This window comes from Piliocolobus tephrosceles, chromosome 7, assembly GCF_002776525.5.
Source record: "Piliocolobus tephrosceles isolate RC106 chromosome 7, ASM277652v3, whole genome shotgun sequence".
Taxonomy (NCBI): domain Eukaryota; kingdom Metazoa; phylum Chordata; class Mammalia; order Primates; family Cercopithecidae; genus Piliocolobus; species Piliocolobus tephrosceles.
This window is the reverse complement of record NC_045440.1, coordinates 106,740,551-106,764,080: the sequence shown is the minus strand read 5'-3', so window position 1 is coordinate 106,764,080 and position 23,530 is coordinate 106,740,551. Positions and strand designations below refer to the sequence as shown.

Sequence of the window (23,530 nt, the reverse complement as noted above, 5' to 3'; positions counted from 1 at the left end):
TCTGATGGATATTATCTTTTTTTTTTTTTTTTTTTTTTCAGGATTCCTTCAAACTTTAATTGTGGGGGTAAAATCAGGCAGCCACTGAAGATAAAATACAGTCCCTGGGAGTAATCACAATGCTGTTTTCTTTTGTAAAGTGGACATGATAAGAGTTTTTTGTTTTGTTTTTCAGCGCAAGTGGTCAAAAGTTGTCAAAATTGTCTTCATTCCTCGATTGTCTCTTTTTTACCAGTCTCTTGCCCTTCAAACAGAGGATACCTGGCCTCCACATCAGCCCATGTGATGCTGCCATTGCCTAGGTCTCGGACTACGCTGGGCAGCTCAGAGACCTCTGCTCTTATCTGCCGCATTGAATCACGGTCCCTCAGAGTTGCAGTGTGGGGGGTCTTGTTCACTGTGTCAAAGTCAATGGTGACACCAAAAGCCACGCCAATCTCATCAGTCCTGGCATAGCGCCTTCCAATTGACCCAGAGGAATCGTCTACCTTGTGAGACACTCCATGCCTGGTGAGGGCTTCCGATAATTCCTTGACAAATGGTATGAACTCCTGGTTTTGGCTCAGTGGGAGGACGGAACATTTGAATGGAGCGACTACAGCAGGGAAACTGAAGAATGTTCTCTGTTCATCTCCTTCTCGTACATGGAATGTATGTTCAAATACCGTATACATGATCCTACCCAGGCCGAAGGAGGGTTCAATTACATTCGGAACAATTTCTTCCACTTTTGTAACCCCCTCTGTCCTCCTTTGTTCTGTCCATTCTAGAAGAAAGCATTCTCAGGGCCCAGGGTAGCCACCAGGTAGGGCCAGGTTGGAGCAGGAGATCCTTTATGTATAACTGGCTGGAATCAGTCATAACAGAAGTCTTGCCACACCCATAACGACATGAGGTTGTGACGGATGGCAATACTGTGAAGTCAAATTCAGCTCAGCAGGGGTCTCCTTATAGACCCGTACAGGTTTTCCGGAGTTGGTGAGTCCAGCTGATGGATATTAAAGAGAGGAAGCAGTCTAGCAGGGAAGCAGGTCAGGGCGGTTCTGAGAATGCCCACTCCTGGGTTGGTAGCTAACTACAGGGAAATCTCACTTGTTTTTCTAGAAGCAGCAAAAATCCAAATGAACTGTAAAGCCAGGGCTGGTTATATAATTTGCCCCGCCCAGTGCAAAATGAAAATGCAGGGGCTTTTGTTAAAAGATTATTCAGAATTGCAAAATGGTGTCAACAGAGCAATAAATCATGTGTGGGGTCCTTCTAAGTGCCTGGCCCTGTGTGACAGCACAGGTCAAATGCCCATGAAACTGGCCCTGTATGGGGTTGCAATCGTAGTCTCTGATAAAACAGACTTTAAACCAACAAAGATCAAAAAAGACAAAGAAGGACATTATATAATAGTAAAGGGATCATTTCAACAAGAAGAGCTAACTATCCTAAATATATATGCACCCAATATAGGAGCACCCAGATTCATAAAGCAAGTTCTTAGAGACCTACGAAGAGACTTAGACTCCCACGCAATAATAATGGGAGACTTTAACACCCCTCTGTCAATGTTAGACAGATCAATGAGACAGAAAATTAACAAGGATATTCGGACTTGAACACAGCTCTGGACTAAGCAGACCTAATAGACGTTGACAGAACTCTCCACCCCAAATCAACAGAATATACATTCTTCTCAGCACCACATCGCACTTACTCTAAAATTGACCACATAATTGGAAGTAAAACACTCCTCAGCAAATGCAAAAGAATGAAAATTGTAACAAACAGTCTCTCAGACCACAGTGCAATCAAATTAGAACTCAGGATTAAGAAACTAACTCAAAACCACACAACTACATGGAAACTGAACAACCTGCTCCTGAATGACTACTGGGTAGATAACGAAATTAAGGCAGAAATAAATAAATTCTTTGAAACCAATGAGAACAAATACACAACATACCAGAATCTCTGGGACACAGCTAAAGCAGTGTTTAAAGGGAAATTTATAGCCCACAGGAGAAAGTGGGAAAGATCTAAATGCCCACAGGAGAAAGTGGGAAAGATCTAAAATTGACACCCTAACATGACAATTGAAAGAACTAGAGAAGCAAGAGCAAACACATTCCAAAGCCAGCAGAAGACAAGATATAACTAAGATTAGAGCAGAACTGAAGGAGATAGAGACATGAAAAACCCTTCAAAAAATCAATGAACCCAGGAGCTGGTTTTTTGAAAAGATTAATAAAAAGATAGACCACTAGTCAGACTAATAAAGAAGAAAAAAGAAAAGAATCAAATAGATACAATAAAAAAATGATAAAGGGGATATCACCGCTGATCCCACAGAAATATAAACTACCATCAGAGAATACTATAAACATCTCTACACAAATAAACTAGAAAATCTAGAAAAAATAGATAAATTCTTGGACACATACACCCTCCCAAGACTAAACCAAGAAGAAGTCAAATCTCTGACTAGACCAATAAAATGTTCTGAAATTGAGGCAGTAATTAACAGCCTATCAACCAAAAAAAGCCCAGGACCAGAGGGATTCACATCCAAATTCTACCAGAAGTACAAAGAGGAGCTGCTACCATTCCTTCTGAAACTATTCCAAACAATAGAAAAAGAGGGATTCCTCCCCAACTCATTTTATGAGGCCAGCATCATCCTGATACCAAAACCAAAACAAAAAAAAAAAAAAGAAAATTTCAAGTCGATATCCCTGATGAATATCAGTGCGAAAATCCTCAATAAATTACAGGCAAACTGAATCCAGCAGCATATCAAAAAACTTATTCACCACGATCAAGTCAGCTTCATCCCTGTGATGTAAGGCTGGTTCAACATATGCAAATCAATCAACACATAAACAGAACCAAAAACAAAAACCACATGATTATCTCAATAGATGCAGAAAAGGCCTTTGACAAAATTCAACAGCCCTTCATGCTAAAAAATCTCAATAAACTAGGTATTTATGGAACTTATCTCAAAATAATAAGAGCTATTTATGACAAACCCATAGCCAATATCATATTGAATGGGCAAAAACAGGAAACATTTCCTTTGACAACCTGCACAAGACAAGGATGCCCCCTCTCACCACTCCTATTCAACATAGTATTGGAAGTTCTGGCCAGGGCAATCTGGCAAGAGAAAGAAATAAAGGGTATTCAAATAGGAAGAGAGGAAGTCAAATTGTCTCTGTTTGCACATGACATGATTGTGTATTTAGAAAACCCCATCTTTTCAGCCTAAAATCTCCTTAAGCTGATAAGCAACTTTAGCAAGTCTCAGGAAACAAAATCAATGTGCAAAAATCATAAGCATTCCTATACACCAAAAACAGACCAACAGAGAGCCAAATCATGAGTCAACTTCCATTCACAATTGCTACAAAGAGAATAAAATACCCAGGAATCCAACTTACAAGGGATGTGAAGGACCTCTTCAAGGAGAACTACAAACCACTGCTCAAGGAAATAAGAGAGGACACAAACAAATGGAAAAACATTCCATGTTCATGGATAGGAACAATCAATATTGTGAAAATGGCCATACTGCTCAAACTAATTTATAGATTCAATGCTATTCCCATCAAGCTACCATTGACTTTCTTCACAGAATTAGAAAAAAACTACTTTAAACTTCATATGGAACCAAAAAGAAGCCTGTATATAGCCAAGACAATCCTGGGCAAAAAGAACAAAGCTGGAGGCATCATACTACCTGACTTCAAACTATGCTACAAGGCTACAGTAACCAAAACAGCATGGTACTGGTACCAAAACAGAGATATAGAACAATGGAACAGAACAGAGACCTCAGAAGTAATACCACACATCTCCAACCACCTTATCTTTGACAAACCTGACACAAAGAAGCAATGGGGAAAGGATTACCTATTTAATAAATGGTGTTGGGAAAACTGGCTAGCCATATGCAGAAAACTGAAACTGGACCCCTTCCTTACACCTTATACAAAAATTAACTCAAGCTGGATTAAAGAATTAAACATTAAACCTAAAACCATAAAAAACCATAGAAGAAAACCTAGGCAATACCATTCAGGTCATAGGCATGGGCAAAAACTTCATGACTAAAACGCTAAAAGCAACGGGAACAAAAGTCAAAATTGACAAATGGGATCTAATTAAACTAAAGAGCTTCTGCACAGCAAAAGAAACTATCATCAGAGTGAACAGGCAACCTACAGAATGGGAGAAAATTTTTGCAATCTATCCATCTGACAAAGGGCTAATATCCAGAATCTACAAGGCACTCAAACAAATTTACAAGAAAAAAACAAATGACCCATCAAAAAATGGGCAAAGGATATGAACAGACCTTATCAAAAGAAGACATTTACGTGGCCAACAATCATATGGAAAAAAGCTCATCATCACTGGTCATTAGAGAAATGCAAATCAAAACCACAATGAGATACCATTTCACACCACTTAGAATGACAATCATTAAAAAGTCAGGAAACAACAGATGCTGGAGAGGATGTGGAGAAATAGGAACACTTTTACACTGTTAGTGGGAGTGTAAATTACTTGAACCATTGTGGGAGACAGTGTGGTGATTCCTCAAGGATCTAGAACCAGAAATACCATTTGACCCAGCAATCCCATTACTGGGTATATACCCAAAGGATTATAAATCTTTCTACTGTAAAGGCACATGAATATGTATGTTTATGTATGTCTATTGCAGCACTATTCACAGTACCAAAGACTTGGAACCAACCCAAATGCCCATCAATAATAGACTGAATAAAGAAAATGTAGCATATATACATCATGGAATACTATGCAGCCATATAAAAGGATAAGTTTATGTCCTTTGCAGGGAGATGGATGAAGCTGGAAACCATCATTCTCAGTAAACTAACAGGAACAGAAAACCATACACCACATGTTCTCACTCATAAGTGGGAGTTGAACAATGAGAATACATGGACACGAGGGGAACATCACACACCAGGGCCTGTTGGGGAGATGGGCTAGGGGAGGGATAACATTAGGGAAAATACCTAATGTAGGTGACAGGTTGATGGGTGCAGCAGACCACCATGGCACGTGTATACCTATGTGACAAACCTGCACGTTCTGCACATGTATCCCGGAACTTAAAGTATCAAAAAAAAAAAACCAACAAAAAAAAAAAAACAAAAAACAAAAAAGAAAAAGAAAAGAAACTGGCCCTGTATAAAACTGAACAAAGTCCCAGCTGTTGCCTTTTAGCAGCCAAACCACTGTGATGGCAGCAGTCTCCGGGCTGGAAAGGAGAGCAAGGAACCACCAAAGAGTCTGTCTTTTAGACAATTCCAGTTCCAGTGCCTGCTGTTGCTGTTGCTGCAACTATCACCCACTGACATCAGATGGTCGCTTTGTGTAAATGTAGGGTCCAGATTGGGTTTCAGCAAAACGCTAGCCCTGCATTAACATCCAGGCATTTTTAAACTATACATTCTCAGAATTGACCAAATTACAATGTAAAGTAAGCCAGATATCATGAATTTAAAGATAATATATAATAACGTATAAATGCTTTACGGCATAAAGAGGATTTTCACATATCCTGTCTCTGAGGTCCTAAAGTTAGCACAAAAGTATACCACTATGGTTTTATTAACTACACTGTCTCTATGCTTACTTTTATACTTCTATGGGTTTGCAAAGGCATTTATCTTTCCATCCCTGGAATGTACTCTCTCAGTCCATCTGAGTTTTCTTGGTCTAAAACTTGAGCTCATTCTACCATTATAGATTTTAGCTCTGTTTAGAGATTATGGGTTATTTTTGTATCATGAAGGCTATTTCCAGAGTGACCCTTTCTGAACCACAAATTAACAAACAGCCTTTTGTAGATTCTAATTTTGAAGCCTAATTTTAGGAATAAGTCTTTTAACAATTATGATGACATGTTTTATTTAAACATTAACATTCTAATGTTATTGAAACATTTGAGACATTTAAGAACATGTAACACATTAGATTTCTGATATTAATTTGAAATGAATAACAAAATTTAGTCAAGTTTGTAAAGGTTTTAAATGTTTGATAAAACTTAACTACTACATTTATAAGCTTGATTATTAGATTTAAAAGAAGAGCTTGGGTGTTTTAAATTATTCTTCTTACTAGATGTTTTAAAAATTATTTTTCAGTTTTTGAGGCAGGGTCTCACTATGTTGTCTAGGCTGGTCTAGAACTCCTGGTCAACAGTCCTCCCACCTTACCCTCCAGAGTAGCTGCACTAACTACAGCACCATCGTGCCAGGCTTTCTCATTAGATTTTAAAGTTTGCCCTGATAGGCATTTGGCATTTGAGAAAATTAGATATATTAAATTTGTAAGTGCCGTTTAAAATGTGTAAAATGATTTAACTCAGTTTTTAAATATAGCTACATTTTAGGTAAATTGAATCTTTTAAATAAATGAGTCAATTGAACCTGAATCTTCATGTTGAGCTTAAAAACTTAAGAAAAACTTGATTTTTAAATTTAAATTCTTAAGTAGTTAATAATTAGAAGTAGCTTCAAGTAGTATTTTTCATGCACATATAATGCACATTCCCAAACAAACAAACAACAAAAAAAACCTCTCCATTGAAAGAAATTGAAAAGGGAAATGAATGGGTTAATACTGTTGGATGTAGTTTATCACTGCTTAGTTCATGTGATGCAAGTTCTAATTCTTTGGTAGAGTAGAATCATAGGCTTTCAGAGTTCGCAAGAGTTTTAGAGATAATCTAATTCAATCCATTTATTTCACGATTGATGCACATAATTAAAGGCAACTCAGAGAGCTCAAAGAACTTTCTAAAGGTCAAAGCGTCAAAGCAGGGTTGTACTAAGGTTGGAGAATTCTTAGTTCTTGTACAGTATTTAATAATATTCTTTTTGAATATTGTAGCCTTCCACAGTGTGACTACTGGAGATTGAGGGAAGAATTGTGTACACTTGAGCCAAAGGTTGAAAGGCTTAAAGGCAAAGCAGACCAGATATGGTGGCTTATGCCTATAATCCCAGCACTTTGGGAGGCTGAGGTAGGAGGATCATTTGAGGTCAGGAGTTCAAGATCGGCCTGGGCAGCATAGTGAACTCCTCAACTCTACAAAAAATAAAAAGATTAGCCGGACATGGTGTTGTGTGCTGATACTCCCAGCTACTTGGGAGGCTGGGGAACGAGGATTGCTTGAACCTAGGAGTTGGAGGCTGCAGTGAGCTGTGATCACACCACTGCCCTCCAGCCTGGGTGACAGAATGTCTCTAAAAAACAAAAACAAGAAACAAAGGCAAAAAAGTGGCTTTGGACTCAGCTGTCATACAGACAAAAAGGGCTTAAAGTGAAAGGACCCCAAGGGAATGGTAAAACTAGAGTTAGCAGCGAGCTGCACTCTGGAGAATGTGGGTTGGGATTAGCCAAAGAAACTGTTCCCTTAAGAAGCTGCATGTAGTTTTGATACATATACCCTGGTTTTGCTTTCTAAAACTATGCATAGCAAGTCCATTCACTTGTGCCCTTAATAGCCTTTCTTCTGTTTGAAAGCAGCACACCATCAAGGGGGGCAGTTGTGAAATTTGAAGTCAGTAGATCCAAGTTTTGAATCTTGAATCCATCACTACTGCTGGATTCAATCATTCATTCATTGAACAAATGTTTATCAAAGTCCCACTGTGTTCTCAGCCCTGTTCAAGGCTACAGGAATTTATCAATAAATAATAACAATAAATGTCCCAGCCCTCAAAGGGCTTAAAAGTTAGTTTGTCATGACAGGCAGTAAACAATAGATATAATAAATACATTATATAAGTATGTTTGGTGATAAATTCTATAGAATATAATAGAAGATGGAAGAGGAACTAAAAGTGTTAGTGGCAGTATAGAGGAAGCCAATTGTAATTTTGCATAGAGTGGTCAGGCTTGGTCTCTTAAGTAGGTGGCATTTGAGCAAAGGCTTGAAGGTAGGGAAGTAAGTAAGCTGTGCAGGTATCTATGAGAAGACCATTCCAGGCAGTGGGTGTTCCAACGCAAAGACCCTGAGGCAAGAGAATGCCCACGTCTTTCCATCATTCTGTTCTATCATCTTCAGTGGGTCAGTTTTACCCTCTGGCTTTCTCCTCCTGATAATCAGATGGTCTTAGACACCACATTCAGGCACAGAATATCCAGAAAAGATGAGCTATAGTTTCCTCTCTCTGTCATTGTTAGGGACAAGGAATCTCCTCCCAAGTCATGCTACAGAACTTGGTCATGTCTTCAGCCAGGATTAGACCACATGTCAGTTTCCTAATCAATTATTATCCAGGGGAATGAATGTAGTTTGACTTAGTTCAATCATTTGAAGTGGAATAGATGCTGGAAATTTTGCTATCATAGGCTATTTTCAACTTATAAAAAACACTGCATTGAATATCATTCTACAAAATCATTTAGCACACATGTCATTATATCCTATGGATAGAATACTAGAAGTGAAATTACTAAATCAAAGAGGATGAACTTTTTAAAGACTCTTGATATGCAATATTAAATTACGTTTTATAAAAATTATACCACTTGATACACCCATTGCAGTGATGAGGGCGCACATCTCTTACACCCTTAACTTTAAATATTATTGTATTTGAAATGTTTGCCACTTTAAAATTGACCATATTTATTGATCATTTCCAAGTTTATTGGCTATTTCCAAGTCTTCCAACATTTCTGTTCAAGTCCTTCACTTTTTTTTCTATTGGGCTATTAATGCATTTTTATTGAACATAAAAATTCTTTAAATACCAATGTATTTAAAACACTTAATCTTTCCTCATAGGGACATAATATGTCTCCCCATTTTTTAAATTCCCTTTCATTGATCTGTGAAGTTTTATAATTTTTAAAATTTAGCTTATGCATTTCTTTCTTTCTTTTTTTTTTTTTTTTTTTTTTTTTGGCAGAGTCTTACTCTGTTACCCAGGCTGGAATGCAGTGGCATGATCATGGCTCACTGCAAACTTCGCCTCCCGAGCTCAAGCAGTCCTTTCACCTCAGCCCCCTGAATAGCTGGTGCTACAGGCAGACACTACCACACTTGGCTTGTATTTTTTTGTAGAGATGTGGTCTCATCGTGTTGCACAGGCTGGTCTTGAACTTGCCCACCTTGACCTCCCAAAGTGCTGAGATTACAGGTATGAGCCACTGTGCCCTTTTCTTATTGTGACTATTATATATTTTGCTGCTATTGCAAAAGGAATTCCCACCCCCCTATATATTATATTACATTTCTATTACTTGTAACGAGTTGCCTCAAATGTAGTGGCTTAACATAACACAAATTTACTATCTCACCATTTTTGAGTCAGGAGTTCAGCATGGCTACCTAGGTCCTCTGCTCAGTATTATCCTAGGCTGAAGTCAAGGTGTTCACCAGGTACATCCTCATCTGGAAGCTCCACTGGGGGACAGAAAAAAAAAAGTCCCCTCCAAGCTTCTTCAGAATGTTGGAAGGATTTATTTCCTTATGGCTGTATGACTGATGTTCCCATTCTTTTGCTCTCTGTGGGTTAGGGCTCATTCTCAGGTACCAGAAATTGGTTTCAGATTCCTGCCTTGTGGCCCCCTTTAAAGGAGCTTTATCTCATGTCTTAAATGTCTGACTTCAGAAAGGATTTAGTCCCTTTTGAGGGCTCACACAATTAAGTCAGTCCCACCAAGGATAATCTCTCTTTTAAGTTAAAGTCAACTGATTGGGGACCTTAATTATACCTGGAAAATCCTTCTGCTGTATAATATAATATAATATAATAATGACAGTGACATAGATCATAGTCACAGGTTCACTCACACCCAAGGGAGGGGATTATACAGGACTTGTCTACAAGAAGACAGGAATTTTGGGGGTCATCTTAGAACTCTGCTTACTGTATGAGGTGATTAGCTATGGTTAGAAGTTTTTGATTTTCATCACTTGTCTCCTTAAAGCACAAAACTGTATCGGGCTTGCTCAAGAAGATGAAGATAGTTAATAAAAATGTTCTAATTACGCTAGTGGCTGTAGGTGGCCACCAAAGTTTTTATATTTCCTTTGCAGGAAAGCAAATACAAGCAGTTCTCAACTTTTAAAATGTTAAGTGGTCACATGTTTCTCAGTCATCCTTGTACCAAGTGTATCTTTCATGTATCAGCCAATGATAAACATTTCAAAGTATCGTGATTACTGCCTGCCAGTCTAAAGTTCGGTTCCAACAGCACGTCTATCCTTGTATAGTGGTATTTGTGCAATTGTTCCACTATTTTGTACATTCCTATTTTATAAAAAGAAAATAATTAAAAAGTGGTGATATTAATTATAAGAGCTCATAAACTTTGTATAGCTGAAATAGAGATATAAATGGGCTGCAAGTGCCAATTTTTTAGCATCAATGGGACAGTCACTGGAATGAAGATAAGAAGAACCTGTTTAGTCAGAGTAGCATAAACCATGCTAGATATTTCAACGACACAATACAGGAAATTGATTATCCAGCTGTTGGAAAACCAGGATGCTGAGGTAAGCCAGATGGGTACTGATGGAAGTGGCTACCATCTGCAGGGCTGGAGAAACAAAAGGGAGGAAGTGTCTGTGAGGAGGTCCTAGAACTTAGAAGAAGGTCCACCCCTACACTGGCTCAGTTCTTAGACTTCTCCCTGGAGTAGCAAGTGCACAGGGATTGAACCATCAACGGGGGCAAAGCACAGCTGGCACTGGAAGTGGTGAGAGAAGCTGGACTAGGCTTTGCTGTCATTGTGGAGCTAGCAGAAATCTGTAACAGGAAGTGGTTACTTTTTCTCTCCTTGTGCCTTGCTATGTCTTTCTAGTGCCTCCAATTGTCCAATCATTAGACTGTAACAGGAAGCCAGCTGCTAAGAATATCTGGGAGATGTAGTTTTTAGCCTCTAGACCTAGCATTTCAGAGCAGGGTATAGAGGGAGGGCTTAGAGTTGAAAACAGTAGAAAATAACCCACCAAGAGTGGGAAATGTCTAGGGAATTCATCATATTTCTGAGGTTGGGAAGGAATGTGAACTCTCCTCTGTTGAACAGCCTTTGCCTTTGTGTTTTTAAAACTACTTCTTTGATTTCTTCTGGTGATAGAATTCTTTAGAGTAAGGAACCCATTCTCATTCTCTGTAGGTCAAGTAGGGCTTTGCTTTGACCCACCACCACTGAGAGGGGGCGTATTATCCAGGCCCCAACAACTTCAGGGCCCCATTCACTTAGCCACAGTAATTGGTTCAGAGATGAGCAGATGACCTTAACCAGACTAATCAGGGCTCTCCCTGGGATTTTTTATTTTTAAAGCCATTCGCAACAAATGCTGGCTCTTTCTGCTGGCCTTCCTAAGCTGGCAGAGTATGAGTTTGGGCTGCCAGTTGCTGTTTTGTCTGCCACTGGAGAGAGCTCTTCCAAGAGACAGAGAGAAAGAAAACATAAAGACCCAAAACATCGTTTGGACCCTGTCTTGAAGTGAGCTGGTACTCTTCAGTTATATGATTCTGTAAGTTCTTTTATTTTCTGTAACATGAGTTTGTTTTAATTGTAAGATACTTGACTTTTATCCACTTTTAAAATTTTTTTGAGACAGGGTCTTTCTCTGTTGCCCAAGCTGGAGCGCCGTGCGTGATCATAGCTTACTGCAGCCTCAAACTCCTGAGCTCTAGCAATCCTATCCCAGCCTCCCAAGTAGCTAGGATGACAGGTACGTACCACCATACCTGGCTAATTTTTTGTTTTTTATTTTTGTAGAGACAAGGTCTGGCTATGTTGCCCAGGCTGGTCTCAAACTCCTGGCCTTAAGTGATTCTCCTGCCTTTGCCTCCCAAAGTGCTGGGATTATAGGTGTGAGCCACCATACCCAGCCTAGCTACATTTTTTATAAGTACAATATGTTCAAAGGCAACATAATACAGTGATTAAAAGTGAGAACACTGGACCTTGGTTATAAAAACGATGATTAAATTCTGACTCAGCCACTTAATGAGCATGATCTTAGACAAGTTTCCTAAAATCTAATTGAATTTCAAGTTCCTCAAACGAGGTTAGTGTTAGTACCTTCTTCATACAATTATTATGTGAAGACCAACTTGGAGGCCAGGCATGGTGGCTCATGCCTATAATCCCAGCACTTTGGGAGGCCGAGGTGGGTAGATCACGAGGTCAGGAGTTTGAAACCAGCCTGGCCAACATGGCAAAACCCTGTCTCTACCAAAAATACAAAAATTAGCCAGATGTAGTGGTGCGCACCTGTAATCCCAGTTACTCAGGAGGTTGAGGCAGGAGAATTGCTTGAACCCGGGAGGCGGAGGTTGGAGTGAGCCGAGATCACGCTACCACACTCCAGCCTGGACGACAGATCAAGACTCCATTTCAAAAAAAAAAGTGCTCAAGACATATTAGCTATTGTTACTTTAGTAAGTTAATTAGGGGATTCCATCTAGATTAAAGGAATTCATGATTCAGTGGAAAACACCTAACCTATACATCAATTTTATCATTCAGGGTCCATCTGGGAAACAGAAACAACTCTGATTATTTTAAAAGAGTAAATTTAATGTGAGAAATGGATCATCCATGCAGACTACAAGCTAAACAGAGCATGGTTAGGCACCTCCACCCCAGATTGGCAGTAGCTTGTAAACTGCTACCACCCCTAAGATGGAGAGACTTAAGGTGTCCAATGAAAGTTGGAATCATGTTGGGCTTGTCCATTGGAAGCTGGAGCCATGAAAAAGAAGCCACTTCCAGAAGAGCCACCTGTAGCAGAGAAGTCAGATGAGGAATATTTTGGCTTCTCTCTTCTTTCTATCCTCCAATCTTTGATTGGCTATGCCCAACTGAAGGCCTATGAAGCAGGAGCCTGGGAAACAGCCTGCAGAGGTTGGAGCAGAGCCAGAGAAGCTCAAAGAATAGATCTGAAGGCAAACAGTACCAATCAGTCCCAGAAGGAGGTTACTGAATTTCTTCCTCCACTGGCTCATGTTCACATGCACACAAATAGCCATAAAATCCAACAGTGTGGCATCTTCACCCACATTCCTAAACACCTAGATTACCAGGCTGTTTGGATTGGTATTAAATGGTTAACTTACCCACACTCTGTACTGATAGACATTAAATATACACCACCCTTACCAGTTTATGAGTAATTGGAATTTTTGTAGTTCTAAGAGAATACAAGTTGATGGAAAATCATACACCCTAAATTATTGGTGAAAGATGACCGAAAGTCCCTGGCCTGCATTTATGGATAAGTACATTTTACATGCATCCTTTTTTATTTCTGCATATTTATACAACTGCAAGCTAACACCAGGGCTTGGGGGGAAGCTCTGGTTTCTTAGACCTGGAAGAATTCTATTTCATTTATTCTGAATCATAGCATACTATATGCTTTCAACGTGGGTAGTCTTTCATTTCCAGTCAAATTTTCTCCCTTTTTATTAAGTTACCTGAAGCCATGCACTTTCTTCCCCTCTTCATTATGCTCTGTGTACGGAGGTTTTTTAATCAGCATCCTCCGAACAGACTCTGCTTTGTGAGAATGCCTCAGAAAATTGTTCACTGTGGAGATCGGTGTTTGAAAATGGTCAAGATTAAAGACATTTCTCGGCAGTTCAGATGACTCTTTGCAGCCTGTTTGTCTCTTTCAAAGTACAATGAACCACCTGTTTTTGATAAAAGGAAGCCAAAGTAAGCAGAAGTTTTAAAACTGCATCTCAAAACACTTATGTTTAAAAAATATATCCACTTCTCCAGTCTCCTTCCACAAATCTCCAACTCCATCAGCTGCACTATGATTTCTTGTTATTCTTCTCCAGCTCCTCTGTTAGAGATGCGATTGCATTGTTGGTAAAAAGTCATGTTATTGTAGTGGAAATTGAAATAAGCCAATAATTTTAATCTTCTCCCTCACTTCACAGGGCTTTTAGTAAATGACAAAGCAAGCTAAATACAGTTTCACCTCTCCCTAAACTATCCAATAAAGAATGCTAAAAAGTGAAAAAATGCAACTGATGGGTGACAGGAGAGAGAAACATTAAGAGGTTTGGATACTGATATGGTTTGGCTTTGTGCCCCCTCCCAAACCTCATGTTGAACTGTAACCCCCAATTCTGGAGGAGGGTCCTGGTGGGAGGTGATTGGATCATGGGGGCGGATTGTCCTGTTGCTGTTCTGGTGACAGTGAGTGAGTTCTCAAGAGATCTGGTTGTTTAATACAAGTGTGTAGCTTTTCCTCCTTTACTCTCTTCCTCCTGCTCTGGCCATGTAGGACATGCCTGCTTCCCCTTCCACCATGATTGTAAGTTTCCTGAGGCCAACCCAGTCATGCTTCCTATATAGCCTGTGGAACCGTGAGCCAATTAAGCCTTTTTTCTTTATAAATTACCTAGTTTCAGGTATTTCTAGCAGTGTGAGAATGGACTAATTCACATACGAAACAAGAAATTGGTAACTATTCTAAGTACAAAACAAGAGATAATGGAATAATTCATTGTCAATATGGCCAAGAGATTACTGGTTCTTAAGACTTGCTAACCACTGTGTAGAAAATTAAAATTAAGTCTAGGCAAACTGCCTTCCCATGTTCTTTACTGTGATTTGAAAATAATCCATTGGCAATATTATCAGATGCTGTAGTAGTATTATCAGAGTTATCAGAAATATCCTCTTATCACCTTTTCCTTCTAATTCTTGGCTAGTTAATGAGTCCTACTTTTTTTTTTTTTTTTTGAGATAGGGTCTCACTCTGTTGCCCAGGCTGGAGTGCAGAAGTGCAGTCACGACTCATTGCAACCTTCTCCCCCTGGGCTCAACCAATCCTCCCACCTCAGCCACCCAAGTACCTGGGACCACAGGCACATACCACCATGCTGGTTAAATTTTGTAATTTTTTTTTGGTAGACATGGGGTTTCACAGTGTTACCCAGGCTGGTCTTGAACTCCTGGGCTCAAGTGATCTGCCTGCCCAGTCTCCCAAAGTGCTGAGATTACAGGCGAGAGCCATGGCACATGGCCAATGATTCCTATTTTTGTGGACACTGTTGACCCCTTGATTTATGGACTGTATAGAAAAGCATGCTTCAAAATTTATAGATGACCCAAAACTAGAAGAGATAGCTAATATAATGCTCTAGGTGCATGCTCCAAAGCAAGAAAAATATCAGCTGAATAGATGAGGGTATAATGGGGAGGGGGAAGCATGCAGATATTGAATTACTCACTTGCTAAGTGAAAACCAGTGAATTCTCATACAGAAGAAAATCACCGGAAATTGAAAAATGAGAGATAACAAAAATTCTCATGTATCCATTAAGCAGATATACACTTCTACTAATCCCAGCTATATACGAATTTTCTTTTGGGTTTTAAACGTACCAGGTTAGATGCTACTGTCAGTTGTGTGTGACTCTCATGCTAGGGATAAGAAGGGATGACCTGGGGTTCTACCCCTTCATGGTTTCACTGTAAAATTTTTTCATCAGATAACTGGAGTGCTTGGCATGGGCCTTAATTGTTAAGTGATTTCTCCGTTGGGTATCACAGGAAATTTACACCCTTACCTTACTCCTTTCTACCTTTTCTTTTAGGTAGAATTCTTCTAAGAGCCGAGCTATATGCTCAGCATCTGCTCAATATGTCTCCAGGAACCTCTACATCTTGGTAACCCTGTATTAAGTGTCTGACAAGATTTCAAGGTTATGGCTGGAATATAACATTCCTGGGCTACCTCCCAGTCACCCTGCCTTGCCACCCCATATTCATGCACATAGACAAATACAAAATCATGCATTTCTACTCTAATTATCTTTTTTTTTTTCTTTTTGAGATGGAGTCTCAGTCTGTTGCCCAGGCTGGAGTACAGTAGCATGATCTCAGCTCACTGCAACCTCTGCCTCCTGGTTCCAGTGATTCTCATGCCTCAGCCTCCTGAATAGCTGGGACTACAGGTGCACACCAACATACCCAGCTAATTTTTGTATTTTTTAAGTAGAGACAGGGTTTCACCGTGTTAGCCAGGCTGGTCTTGAACTCCTGACCTCAGGTGATCTGCCGGCCTTGGCCTCCCAAAGTGCTGGGATTACAGGTGTGGGCCACTGCGCCTGGCTTAATTATCATTATATTGCTCCATATTTTACAGTTATCAAGGATGGGCTGATATGGCTACTGAAAACCAAGGCCATTTTAGTGGCATTATAACCACTATAAGAAATAAGTGCACTGACAGATGTCAACTGTTGTGCACTCTTAAGAACACCTCTCCAGTACTGGGTTCTACTCCAGACAACACAGTTTAAGAGCAACATTTTGTGAATACAGCAGAGGAATGTTCCTAAGTAAAGTGAGCATGATTGTGAAGGGAAACCATCTCAAAAGAAGGAATTGTTGAAAAAGTGAAGAAGCCTAGCTAGGGGAAGCAAGATGCAAAAACCTGAAGGCCTGTCACAGAAGGGAGAGGAAAGCCTTGGTCTATTGTGCTCAAGGGGATGGTGTAACCTCCCTGAGATGATCTGCTGCGTTCCAGGGGGTGCCAAGAGTGGAAGCGAGCCTTTTGGGCTGATGTTTGCATTGTGATAATAGTCCAGTTGCCCTGGTGGTGAGTAGGCAGGAACACAGGTGCTGTCTAAATGTGCAGCGGTACCTCTGTGAGGCCCCCTATTTGAGGGTAGTTTGCATATGGCAATTATGGTTGATCTTGGTAGACAAAGATTATATTCTAGAAATAGGAAATGAGAGGGCAATGTTTAACTCCCGGAAATTGAGCTTGGTAGGTAGTACATGTCTTAGAGACTGAGATTGGATGCCTAGTCTCAAAACAGTCTTGAATCACAGACAGTTTAAGAGTGGCAAGGCTGTAGGGGACAGATCCCATACTTTAAAAAGCAGGGATTAGACACTCCACTTTTTTCTCGATTTTATCGCAGGACTTTCCATTGTGAGGACATCCCACACCCCTCCCCCCACCCCTAGCCCTGCCTCACCTGGCAATGGTGTAAATCACCTCCTGCACTGTGTACTGCCTCTGATATATGGTGCCCTGTTAACTCTGTCACATGAGGTTTCTCCGTTATTCCTGGAATTCATTCTTTCATTCACTCAGCTAACATTTATGGAGCACCTGCTATGAATTAGGTTCCTGCTAGACACTGAGGAAAGATGATAAGAAAGAAAGATTTCTAATGTGGTGAGTGCAGAACAGGGTGATTGGTGCCATGGTAAAAGTGAGTATAGGTTGCCAGAGATGGGGAGATTGAAGAGAGGAAGAGGCCGTGGAAGGCTTCCTAGAGGAGATAATACCTGGCCATTATAGAGAGCAGGTTGGAGTTAGCCAGGCAAAGGGCAGATACTGGGATTTGGGGGAATCAACATGGAGAGTAATGAAAGGAAGAGCATTTGGTTAAGGTGGCAGTATGAGGACTGGCAGGGAACAGCCCCACATTTAAGAAGCTGTACAGCTGGGGTTGTCAGAGCTTATGGTGCAAGGCAGAGCATGTCCAGAAATGAGGCTGGAAGGGGCTAGCGGGGGTCAGTGCATGGTGGGCTCTGTGTTCCCTGGTTTTGTCCTGGAGTCTGTGGGAAACTTTGGGTGGTTGTTAACTAGGACTGGCCTGGTCAGGTTTGTTTAGGCAGAAACTTTTTGTTGCATGGAGAGGCAGGACTTGAGGGAGCCACGTTGTATCCAGGAAGATCATTTAGAAAGCTATTACTGTCATGCAAGCCAGTGGCTCTCAGCCACAGTGCTGTGTCTGATCAGTCTGAGGATGGTCTCTGGTTCCCACAGGGCCTGGAAGCTGCCCAGGATCTGAAGCCTGTTTCATCAGTGCTGCATGTTGATGGCCATAGAGTGTCCTGCACACATCAGCTGTGATGATGCATGAATATTTGTTTCTCAGGAGAAAAGAGATTGGGGCCCACTGGTAGAGGTTAGAGATGGCAAGGAACTGAGCTGGGTGGTGAGAAAAATCTAGGGAATGCAACCAGAATGAGAAGACCACAGTGATTCTTCTCCCCTCTCTGGATTTCTAGCTTAGGGGACAATCCATGGATTGTGATCATAAACTGGGATATAAAGTATAGCAAAAGGAACAATTTTCAGGGTGTAAATAAACAAATACAATCTTGGACCTTTTGGGTTGAATGTGCCTGAGTGACATCTGAGAGAGCTGTCCTACAGGCAGTTGGAAAGACAGTTCTGAAGCTTGGTGGAGGACTCATCAACATAGAGACGACCACCAAGCCAAGGTAGCTGAGGAAGACAGGGCCGGAAGGTACACTGAGGCTAAGTAGCCTGACTTATTTCTTATGTCTCATCCTAGAGGGCGGATACCCAAATATGGAAGTATGGCATTTTGGTATGGATGTAAACCAATGTGCAAATGATGCCATAGTTCTGGGATGAGGGAAGTTTAGTAAATGTGTTTACAGATGCAATGGCAATGAGTAATGGATGTTGAAAACCTTTGGGCTTCGGCCAGGCACGGTGGCTCATGTCTGTAATCCCAGCACTTTGGGAGGCCCAGGCAGGCAGATCACGTGAGGTCAGGAGTTCAAGACCAGCCTGACCAACATGGAGAAACCCCATCTCTCCTAAAAATACAAAATTAGCCGGGAGTGGTGGTGCATGCCTGTTATCCCAGCTACTTTGGGGGCTGAGGCAGGAGAATCGCTTGAACCTGGGAAGTGGGAGTTGAGGTGAGCCGAGATCGTGCCATTGCACTCCAGTCTGAGCAACAAGAGCAAAACTCCATCTCAAACAACAACAACAACAACAACAAATCTTTGGGCTTCAAGGCCTAGTCTTGTCTGGAAATGCACATGTTGTGTGATGTTCAACTCTATGCTAGAACTGTAGTGCATGGAGACATGCAGGGCCTGGTTCAAGCATCTTTTGTGGAGAAAGGTGATGGAGGTGCAAGAAAGGAAATCTAGTAGTCTGTCCATGAAGGACTGCGATGAAGTGGCAGAGCAGATGGTGAAGATTTGGGCCTATTTATTGGGCTCCTGTCACCATCATTTCCAGTAGGTTTGGCCAGTTATCTGACATACTGAGGCTGGGTTTGCAGCAATGTTTGGGTGCTTCAGGAGGCTGGCTTTTGTCCAAGCTGCATTCTATAAGCCTGCTTTACCATTAGTAAACTGACATTTTCTTCCCATCAGTTTTAGAATCTGGGAGCAGGGTGATTACTTGACCCTGCCAATGATAGTAGGGGCCATCACTATACATAACACTCACTTTCCCCTCGACCTCTCCTTCTGAAGGCCTATTGTAACTATTCATTATGTGCCTGCTCTCACTCTCCTTCCCCTTCCGCAGAAACAATAAAAAAATCCAAGCCAACTGCCCTTCACTGCTCCTCTTTCTCCTGCTCCACAGTGATCTAAACAATGAGCCCAAATAGACCCACGGAGGTTTTCCCACCTTCCCCCAGGGATCCCCTCCATAGCGTCTGTGTGTCTCTCCACCCATCTCCAAATTGCCGTCATGGATTACTGACTTCGTTGTACTTTACAGCTCACATCAGGCCTGAATTCCTAGTTCCCTAGACCTAATCTCAGTCAGAGAGAAGGCAACATGATTATATGGGGAAAGCAGTTGGTGTTTCAGTGAATGCTTCCCAGGAATATTTGAATTTTAACATGACAAACAATAAACCTAAGTACTCTGTGACTAGACAGGAGAGCAACTTCTGAGCAGGATCTTTCTTAAGCCTCAGTTTCTTGAGCCTACCAGCTCTCTTGGATGCTCCCCCACCAATAGCGTAAATGAAGTTATTGACATTATGCTGTTATGGGCTTAATTGTGTCTCCTCAAAAGTGGATATGTTAAAGCTCTAACCCCCAGAACCTCAGAGCATGATTGTATTTGGAGATGCGGCCTTTAAAGCGATGATTCAGTTAGAATGAGGTCATTAGGGTGGGCCTAGTCCAATATGACTGGTGTTCTAGTAAGAAGAGGAAATTTGGACACACAGAGAAACACCAGGGATGCACCCGCACAGAGATAAAACCACGTGATGCTCCAGGGAGAAGGCAGTCGCCTGCAAGCCAATGACAGAGGCTTCAGGGAACACCAAACCTGCTGACACCTTCATCTCAGAGTTTGAGCATCCAGAACTGTAAGGAAAGAAATTTCTGTTGTTTAAGCCACCCAGTCTGAGGTATTTTGTTATGACAGCCCTAGTATCCTAACACAGGTGCATAACCCATGTGGGAGCCACGGTCTCTTGGGGACTTGTGTTCAGAAGACTCGGGAATGTGTTTCTGCTCACCTTGGAGAAATGTTGGGGGACTGGTGTATGACAGCAGAGTTTCTTAAACTTCCATGTGCATGAGCGTCCCCCAGAGGGCTTGTGAAACAGGATTGCTGGGCCCCACCTCCAGGGCTTCTGAGTTAATAGTTCTGGGAAGGGTCCCAAGAATCTGCATTTCTTTATTTTTTTATTTTAAGAAACAAGGCCTATTTATGTTGCCCAGGCTGGAGTGTGATGGCTATTCACAGTTGCAATCATAGCAGACTACAGCCGCAAACTCCAGGGCTTCAGTGATCCTCTTGCCTCAGCTTCCCGAATTGCTGGGACTGCAGGTGCATGTCACTGCACCTGGCTCAAGATTCTGCATTTCTAATAAGCTCTGATGGTGCTAGTCAAGGAACCATACATTAGAATTTGAAACAGAGAAATTTAAAAATTCTTTTTTAGTTCATTTTAAGATAGCAGTAATTAACCCATTATATGTTAGAATAAATAACAAGTTTTAATTTAAAAAGCTATATTCTCAAAACAAAAAAAAGTCATATCATATCTCTTGGAAATTCCACTATTGGATGTGTAAGAGGAGGAGAGTGAAAATAGCAAATCACACCTTGGTATTATTATGAAAATAGTTTTAATTGTCACATTCTCCCTGAAAGTGCCCAAGGGACCCCCAAGGGTTCCTGGACCATATTTTGAGAACAGATGACTATGAGATGGGCAGAAGAAGGAAACAGCTCCATTGAAGAGGCCAGAGAAGTAAGACAAAAACCGGGAGAGGGCCCTGTGATAGGAGAAAAACCTTAGTCTGTGCTGTGACCAAGATCCACCCACGTGGGAGTAACTCACATTCTCCTTTACCTCACACACACGGCTGAGCCCACACACACCTGTGCAATGGAGTTGAACTGCACAACAGAGAACAAATATCCTTAGTATGAGATCAGAAGTAAGTGCCACCCTGTGAAGCACCCGTTTGTCTTCCTAGATTCTAGGACTATTGATTCTGTTCCTCAGCCTGAGACTTTGGCACTGCATCGTCTCCTGAATCTTTGGTGATCTCTTGGGCTTTGGAGCTCGTTGATTTTCTTGGCACCCTGGTGCTGTTCTTCTCCTGCCCGTCTCCTTGCCGTTAGCCCTTGTCCACAGCATGCATTTCCTCCTTCCTGACCTTCCCACACATGAAAAGATCCTTTGTGTGTTCCCTTTCAAAAGCAGGAAAATTCTTCCCAGAGTCCTTCCTGCAGGCTTCCCTCCTGTCTCATTGGCCAGGATTGTCTCATATGCCTGTCTCCTAAAACAAGTCACTTGGCAAGGGATATGAACCCCATGAGGCTAGAAAGAGACAGTGTCTCCACTGAAGGACATGGCCACCTGGGGGATAATGAACAACATTTGGGTTCTGTAGGAAAAAAGAAGGGTGAGTGGTGGTGTGGTGATTGACTGCTGAGCACACAACATAAGAATGTCTGCCACAGAACACAGTCTTACTTAGCAGTGACCCTCTTACCATTTTCCCCTTCCTGTCAACCACAGCAAAGTCTTTGGCTTGTTTACCCAACCTCCTACCAGTTATTTCAGCTCTAGTTATCTTTTGGAAATGAGAGACCTCCAGGAATTGGGCTTAGGATAAAGTATCAGGGGAAATAAGTCCCCAAGTTTGAAGGATGTATCATCAAGAGCCATTCATAGATGTTAACCCATGATACCCACTCTCTTGTACCAGTAGTTTTTCTAGCACACAAAAGCTAATCACAGAACCCAGTTCTGTTTTTAGGTAAGTAGCCTCAGCTTATTTGTAGTTGCAATGGATGTTCCAGAGAAGATTTTTATAAATGTTTTATGCAAAATTTTATAAACGTTTTTTGCAAACTTCCCCACTTACTCAGTGGATTGTCCATATTATGCTTGCTTCCTGTCTCCCAGGATTCCACAATAGTCTTGATGGAATGTGCTTTTTTTCCTCTTTGGAGGATCCTGTGTGGGGCCCCTCTTACTAAAGAAGCCTTGTGTATGTCTGGAAAATGTCACTGACACACTGGATTTTCTGGTTAGTCATTTCCACAAGCAGTTTGTTATCTCTTGCTAATTCCTCAGATGAAACTTAGTCTCAGATTCTCACAATGCTCAGATTCTTTTCCTAGACTCAGTATGTCTTTAAGTTCCTGGAGTATTGGTTCTTTGGCAGAAACTCAATTATTAGGCATTTATTTCAAATTGCTCTTCATGATTGCTGTCATACCTCTATAATAATCATCATTATTGCACTTCGGTTCACTAGTTATTTCCTCACTGGTCTTTATTTCCAGTGGTGTGTTCTTTGTTTCTGCACCAAAAAAGAAAGTCTCAATTCTTGTGATAAATCTTCACTGTTTATCTGTTTGAAAGAAGTGTAAGGTGATTGTTCCATTCCCTCTTCTATTCTGCCTGCTCTAGTTACACCAGTAAAAATGAAATGCATATGCAGTTTATAAGCTTATAAAGAAGACATAAAAACTACTCGGTACCATACTATAATGGTGGATGTATGTCATTATACATTTGCCAAGTGCATGAAGAGTAAACCTTCATGTAAACTATGGGTTTTGGATGATAATGATGCATCAATATAGGCTCATCACTTGCTACACATGCCCCACTCTGGTGGCAGATGTTGACAGTAGAAGGAAGGGAGGATTTGGGAATTCTCTGCATCTTCTGCTCAATTTTGCTGTAAACCTAAAATAGCTCTAAAAAAGTAAAGTCCATTTTAAATCAATAGGGATGATTGGGTGGAATAGTACAGTGTTGACTAAGGTCCACACGAAACCATGGCTCTGGGTAATCTTTTGAACAAAGGTTTACTGGAATTGCTATCACCTTCATTGTAAAAATTGCTTTGGCTGTGGCAATATGCAAAGCAGATCTGTATGGATCTATCTAAGTACCGAAGATTTATCTAAGTGCCGAAGAGTAGAGGAACTCAGGGTGTAACAAAAAGCTTCCAATCTTTTGTTCTAGAGGCTCAGTATCTGTTTGATTAATCTTAACCAGCCTTCAGATTCAGAAAAACTTGCAGCTTGTCACTTATTCTGCCTTGCCATCATTCCCTCATGTTTATAGCAGAATTTTCAAGGATTTCATACTGAAGGTTGAAGTTCCTGTAGTTGTAAATCACATTTCCCCAGCCAGATGGTTACTGTTGCTTTCCCTGCTACATTCATCTATCTATCTATCTATCTATCTATCTATCTATCTATCTATCTATC

At 41.0% G+C, this 23,530-nt stretch overlaps 1 protein-coding gene across 1 annotated transcript in view; it reads right to left on the bottom strand.

The window, feature by feature from the left end:
• Nucleotides 1-16: 16 nt before the first annotated feature.
• The window catches only part of LOC111551483 (glycine--tRNA ligase-like), a 31,087-nt gene continuing 7,573 nt past the window's right edge, over nt 17-23,530 (bottom strand). Inside the window, exons 3-4 of the mRNA XM_026454989.1 lie at nt 881-988; nt 17-766 (exon numbers count right to left, since the gene is read on the bottom strand). Coding sequence (XP_026310774.1) covers nt 207-766; nt 881-988 — 668 coding nt within the window. The 3' untranslated portion in view covers nt 17-206. The remainder of the gene's footprint in view (nt 767-880; nt 989-23,530) is intronic.